This window comes from Gossypium arboreum, chromosome 8 (genome assembly GCF_025698485.1).
Source record: "Gossypium arboreum isolate Shixiya-1 chromosome 8, ASM2569848v2, whole genome shotgun sequence".
In the NCBI taxonomy this organism is placed as follows: domain Eukaryota; kingdom Viridiplantae; phylum Streptophyta; class Magnoliopsida; order Malvales; family Malvaceae; genus Gossypium; species Gossypium arboreum.
The window spans coordinates 15,003,063-15,009,896 of NC_069077.1; the positions used below are offsets into that span (position 1 = coordinate 15,003,063).

At 32.6% G+C, this 6,834-nt stretch overlaps 1 protein-coding gene across 2 annotated transcripts; it reads left to right on the forward strand.

The window, feature by feature from the left end:
- Positions 1-1,866: 1,866 nt before the first annotated feature.
- Positions 1,867-6,256, forward strand: LOC108467662 (novel plant SNARE 11). 2 transcript variants are annotated; one of them, XR_008269540.1, is made up of 10 exons: positions 1,867-2,755; positions 2,978-3,070; positions 3,395-3,488; positions 3,582-3,619; positions 3,996-4,087; positions 4,777-4,856; positions 5,086-5,142; positions 5,263-5,347; positions 5,448-5,522; positions 5,699-5,725. XR_008269540.1 is itself a non-coding variant. In XM_017768383.2 (10 exons), exons 1-10 carry the CDS (start codon positions 2,679-2,681, stop codon positions 5,786-5,788), a joined length of 789 nt encoding a protein of 262 aa, XP_017623872.1. In that variant the 5' UTR covers positions 1,867-2,678; the 3' UTR covers positions 5,789-6,256. The 2 variants fall into 2 exon arrangements, 1 of the variants encoding a protein (XP_017623872.1); XM_017768383.2 differs by having other exon boundaries at positions 5,263-5,355; positions 5,699-6,256.
- Positions 6,257-6,834: the final 578 nt, after the last annotated feature.

Consider the following 6,834-nt stretch of genomic DNA (forward strand, 5'->3'; position numbering starts at 1 on the left):
ACGAGTTAGAGGTCTAATCCTCTTAATTTTTTAAAACTTTTATTAAATTCCTCAAAAGTTTTAAAATTTTTAATTAGACCTCAATTTTTTGGGAAAGTCTTGTTAAACCCTCTAAAGGTTTTAAAATTTTTTAATTAAACCATTAATTTATTTCGAAAATTTAATGCCAAGATCCACCATTAATTATACGCAAATGTTATATGTGAATTTTATCCAAATTTATTTTGATCTAAGGGTGCATTTGTTTGCCTGTATTTGATTTTCCGGAAAATATTTTTCTCATTTTACGCTGTTTGGTTGCTTGAAAATATTTTACACGGTAAAATATTTTCAGAAACACGGGTAAAATGGGATGCTTTTGGGGGAAAATGACTTACAGATTTTTTTTCCGTAAGACATTTTCCAAAAGCTCCCCCTTGGTCGCTCTTCATACGTCCTGCATATTCTTTCTTCTTCATCTGTCCAGGTACTTTCTCCTCCTAGTTCTTATGTCTTATTCTTTAATAAATATTTCATTTTTTTCCTTAGCTTTTCCATATCTTCTCTTTTTAGGGCTGCTTTTTCATTCCCCTTTGTGCCGTTCTTCATCTTCTTGCTTCTTCTTCGTCAAGGTATTTAACATCTTCATTCCTCCCGCTTCTTATTATATGCTTACTGTTTGATTCAACTATTTCTTAACGAAAATATTTATAGAAAATCAATTGATTTTCAACCCATTCCTAGAAATTTTCTAGATCTTATCAGATTTAGGAACAGAGAGAAATTATTAGCATGTTTTAACAAAAAATTTACACCGATTTTAATCCACTCAAGAGGTAACAACGTTAGTACTAAATTGTTTGCTCACTAAGGGATTGCATTATTCTTTCATGCTTTCAAGGATAAATCCCTCTTTTTCCCGTTTCTTTCTCTTTTCTCGATTAACACCTCTAAATCCCTTCTCTAGCCCAACACCCACCGACCACCACCATCATCGTTAACAACTCCGGTCACCACTGACCCATCATCGTTCACCAATCACCATTGTTGCTTCTTGACTGCCAACCCGAAGGTAACACCACCAATGGTGGATTTTCTTTCTTTCAACTGTTTGTTTTTAAAGCTCTGCCTTTGAAAAAAAAATGGGTTTTTGAAGCAATGAGATTGGTTGAAAATGCATTTGAAAATGTAGGTTTCCATTTGTCTCTTAAATCTGAAGAATTTAACTGATTTATAAATTAAAATATATATTTTTTTAAATTCTCAAGATATTTATCATAGTGAACCCAGAACTAATTCTCCACATTCTATAGGCCCATTAAAAAGTAGATACTAGCCACAAGTAAATCTAAATATTTTTTAATTATAGATCCATGTAACTTTAGTAAATAAATTGCTTGTCAAGATTTGACCATTAAACTATACCTATTTTATCACATTGATATTTAAACTTAATGCAATGTAATTGTAATTCTGTTTAACTTTAAAAAACCTCAAGTCACAATTTAGTCTCTAAATTGTACTTATTTTCTCACTTTAATATATTTTTTATTTTAATTTAATACTTAAATTATCATTTTACTTAAAAAAATTACCTCGGTCCAAAAAGAAAGTTTTATGTGTTACATTCTTATCAACAACATTTTTTTTTGAGTAAACAAGAATGAAAATGATAGTTTTAAGTACACAAAAGAAAAAGTTAGCGAAATGGGAAAAATGGATATATTCAATAAAAAATTTTAAATTTAAATTGATAATCGAATTCATCATAGCAAAAGTTTTTAATTTGATTGGTTTATCCTTTTAATTAAATAAATTATTAAAATTAATAAAATAAAAATAATTCAATCACTGCTAAATAAATTTCCGATCAGATTTAACTTCTTTCTTTAAAACGATACTTTAATGAAATCCCAGTCATTTTACCGAATCTGATGCGATTTAAACAAAATTGAATGAAGGGCGAAAGATATAAGGAAAATATATCACGCAGTAAGAAAACACGAGTGGCGGCTCCACTGCTTAGCCCCTAATTTCCGGTTTAAACGCCTAAATTATTGCGAAGATTTTTAAATGAAACCTTCTCCGCTCTCCCTCCGAACCAGCGAACAACCTCCCTCCCAACCCAAAACGACCGACGAAGCCAAAACCTTTTTTTTAAACAAGCTAGATAAATAATTATATTTAAAAAAAATACAAAATTGCCTGTAAATCACGAGAAGACCTGTGTATATTGTAAGCTGTTTTAGATCGGGAAGGGAGACAATGGTGTCCAACGTTTAAACAACCTTACCTTCCTTTTTTTCATTCTTAATGAAGAAGTCTTTACATCGCACCAAATCAATGTCTTAATCTCGTAATTCTTTTCTTGCCTTTCATATTGGTTCCTTTTTCAAATACCGAAGTTATTTGGCTTTTTGGATCTGGAAATTAAAGATTCGCCTCAAATTCTCGCTTTCGTTGGCTCGACATTGTACACATTTCGAGTTTTAGTTACAGTAAACCGTTCGGATCAGATCTGATCCGGAAGTTTTGAATCTGCTGTTTTGGCGATCGACTCTTTGATTCGTCATTGCTGTCAATAACTAGCACAAAGAATTTAAATTTTCCTTTATTTGTTCTCTGTGAATTCATTTAATGCTTGAAGATTGAATTAAAATTTGAGAGAGAAGTTAGCCTGTTACTACTAAGGTTTTAAGATGGATCCTTTAGCTGCGGTCAGCGAAGAGCTAGCGGAGATCGATGGACAAGTCGCCGACATTTTTCGAGCTTTATCGTAAGAATTTAATTTCTTTTTCTTCTTTGTTTATGCGATGTAGATTCCAATCAGATTGTTTGTTTCATAGCATTAAATATTTGAATATTTTCTCAAGGATGTATATGTTATCATCATTTATGACTCTATTTGAAGTTACTTCAGCTTAGGCATTACTGATTTCATATTGATTTCGATTTTTTTTTCTACATTGTTTAAATTGCTGTTGTGTTTTCATTGCAGAAATGGATTCCAGAAACTGGAGAAGATTAAGGACGTTAATAGGCAGAGTAGGCAATTGGAAGAGCTTACTGACAAGATGCGAGAGTGTAAGAGGTATTGCAGATTCATCCTTGAAATTTATCCTTTTAATTTTCCTGAATTATTGCAAGGTGAAGAAGTAAACGATGACACCTTTCACATTATGCTTATGAAAGGTTAATTTTACTCTAGTTTGAATGAATCTTAATAATAAAGCTTTGGTTATTCACTTTATGAAGAAAAAGCATCTCAAGTAAAGCATTTCCTTTGTTGATTTCTACACTAAGAAATTAAGGTTGTAACTTGTAAGAAATAGGTGCACTATACTTTTGTTGTGTGATTATTTAAATCTGTTTTTCCATCATTTGGAATAAAATAGTTTCTACTTATTCTTTTCAGGCTTATCAAAGAGTTTGATAGGGAAGTGAAGGAAACAGAGCGTAGAACTGATGCAAACACCCACAAAATGCTAAACGAAAAGAAGCAGTCAATGGTGCTTTATAACTAGTTTGTTTTCGCTTTTGTTTCATTTAGATACTCTTAACTTATTTTCAAAGCTTCTCAACCTTCTGGGATTCTCATGCAGATCAAGGAGTTGAATTCATATGTTGCCCTTAAGAAGCAGTAAGTTTATACCACTATTAGAAGTTTTCTTGTGGAATGAAGAGATAATTTCATGCATGTTCATGCTTTTGCTAGTTGTAAATAATTATAATGCGTATTGATTGAGTTTATCCCTTTTACAGGATCACAGACCCTTTCCCCCATTTCTAAATTCTCTCTTCTTTTCCTTTTAAGTTTTTCTTTTGGTCAAACTTGTGATCTGGTCCAGCAACTGAAGTTGTTATTGATCGAAAATTGGTGATTTGTTAAGGAAATCACTATAGATACAATGCAATAATAATTTCATTGTTATCATAAGCGCTATTTTTTGTTGAACATTGTGTTCCATTTTATGATATGTAATTTGACCTGGTTTGGTATTTTTGTTGTGTTACAGACATCAAAGCAATCTTGAGAACAACAAACGAGTTGATCTCTTTGATGGGCCTAGTGAAGGCTTTGGGGAAGAAAATGTCTTGCTAGCTTCATGTAAGTATATCCACTTCCGATTTTAGTTGAAGTGGAGTTCAGGTTGAAAATTTGTATATAAATAGTTAAATAGGTAGACCTTGCTCTTTGCATATGCGTGTTCTTTCCTAGAATTGACAGATGCATTAACTCATTTGCACCAAATATTGTTTGTCTCTTTTATTTATCTTTTTACTTTAAAGCATGCCATTACAAGTCTCAATTTCTCGTTTACTTTAGAGTGATGATCTAACAGTATTGGCTGTAAGATGTGCCTGTAATTTTGTGGTATTGCTAGAAAATATGTTGTCACACTTAATCTGACAAGGGATCAGAAGCTTGACAAAGAACTCTGATCACTTGATTCAACATTATTTTTCTTCTTATAAATAAAGTCAAGCTGTTTGTTATATTGTACTTTTGTGTTTTGTAAAACTGGAAAGGGAAAGTGTAAACTTTTCTATATAAATATCTATTCAAGTGTTGATCAGAGCTTTATCTAATGGCTTATTGCAGAATGAATGTCTAGATGTAATCTAACCATGAAATTATGTTCTACCGTTTTGCCTGAGTTAGTCAATGCACTCTTCATATTGATTCTGACTCCATTACATTGATACTTAGAGTGATGTTGGAATGTACTGGAAATAATTTGTAGGTGTCATATTTTCTTCAATTTTAACTTCTGAGACTGCCTGCCTGCTCTGCAGCTATGACAAATCAACAGCTAATGGATAGAGGAAACCATATGATGGATGAGACTGATCAAGCCATTGACAGAGCTAAGAAGGTTTGGTGTTCAATCTTTTGCTGCATCTAATTTTGTAACACCTCCTCCATCCATACCGAGAAATAATTGGTTGTATATTTAGATCTTTGAATCTTTAAATTTCTTTTGATATTAAACTTCAAACCCACAAAAACCAAAAAGTCTTGGTTCCTCTGTTATTAATTCTTCCTGATTTCTAGGGCTATTGAAAAAGAAAGAGACTAATTTTACCTGACCCTTTTTATACCAGGTTGTTCAAGATACTGTTGATGTTGGAACAGAAACTGCTGCAGCTCTCAAGGCTCAGGTGAGCATTAAGAAGTATCAACATCACAGCAACTAAAGTGTTTTGCACTTTGATTGTATTTATCTTTTGAGATTCTACATTGATATTCACAGTAAAATATGTTATTTCTGTCATATCTAGACTGAACAAATGAGCAGGATAGTTAATGAGCTGGATTCTATCCATTTCTCAATCAAAAAAGCATCTAAACTGGTCAAAGAAATTGGTAGGCAGGTCAATCTCCGAAACATCCACTCCCTTTCATTCATATGATCTGTCTAGTCTTAAATTGTATTTTACTAATTTTATATTCTTTTTGTGCATAGGTTGCTACTGATAAGTGCATTATGGCCTTGTTATTTCTTATTGTCATTGGTGTCATAGCCATCATAATCGTGAAGGTACCACTGTATTTCTCAACCTTGCTCCAAACCACTGAACTAACATCTAAAAGTATTTTCTCTGGATTCTAAGTGCCACAATTCCATGCTGAAAGCTGTCTATGTTAATCATTCGTTTCTTGTTTATTGCACATGGTGTCTATACCTATGCTCAATGACCGGGTTTTCTTTTTCAGCTGGTGAATCCAAACAACAGGGACATCCGAGATATTCCAGGTTTAGCACCACCTGCAATGAACAGGCGGCTACTTTGGACTCCTAATTGAAGAATTTGAATGAACCACCGATGATATTTCAGGACTATTTGCAGCCACATTGAATTGAAGAGTTCCTACTACTTATACCTTGGGGCCCGGTGGGCTACCCTTGTTGGAGAACTGGTATGGTCCTGCAGTTGGATTTTTATGTTAGGATAGTTCTGGTGCATCCATTAAGAGTTTTTCAGAACTTCCCATGTGCTAACCTGCCACTAGTTATCATTTCATTGAATAGCATTAGCATGATGAGATCTGTACGATTCTGTTTTATTGTTCCAGACTGAAGATATTTTGTCCCCATAGACGAAAGGGAATTTCATGTACTTTGAGAGCGTATTGGTTCCTATCATACTTTGTATAATATAACGCCTGCATGATTCTTTTTTTTTTCTTTCTCAATTGTTCCGATATTGGGACGAACTTGTGAGGTGAGTATTGGATACGGTATATTCAAAACAGGTATGCTCTAATTTTTAACTTTGTCTTTTATATATTTTAAGGTTCATATTCCCGTATCCATGTATAAATATTTGATGTATGGGGTTCTTAAAAATTTAATTAGTCCAAGTCACAGGTTTTGAGCCTTTGGTAATATCATGTCTTGTCAAACGATGTTAGTGCAATTAGGAGTCCGAGATAGCTGATTCACATTGAGGTCTCCAAATTGGAGTTACTTATGGATGGAAAACCTGAATCGTCCATGGATTTTGAATCGAGTGGTTACATATGGAGTGGAAATTTTTTTTTTTGAAAAGTGGGTGTGGAGTGGGACGGGTTGATTTTTTCTTTTAGGCTGTGGGTATGTAGTAACTATGATAATTATTTGTCTCGCCTCACATTGCTCTATATAATATTATCATTTTATCTTTATATATTTAACTATAAAAAGGTAAAAATATAATAATGTATTATAGAAAAAAATTATATATTTTACATTCAAATATTTTTCCGAAGAATTATGTTGAAATATTTATTTAATTTTAAAATATTAAAATATTAAAGATAATTAACAAAAATTAAATTGAAAGGGAGGAAGGTAGAGTGGGGATGGATGA

Excerpts from the sequence above, each read along its gene's own strand:
- LOC108467662 (XM_017768383.2), top strand. The coding sequence starts at position 2,679 with ATGGATCCTTTAGCTGCGGTCAGCGAAGAGCTAGCGGAGATCGATGGA. Across the intron at positions 3,071-3,394 it reads AAGATGCGAGAGTGTAAGAG|GCTTATCAAAGAGTTTGATA; the intron begins GTATTGCAGATT and ends TATTCTTTTCAG. Across the intron at positions 3,489-3,581 it reads ACGAAAAGAAGCAGTCAATG|ATCAAGGAGTTGAATTCATA; the intron begins GTGCTTTATAAC and ends ATTCTCATGCAG.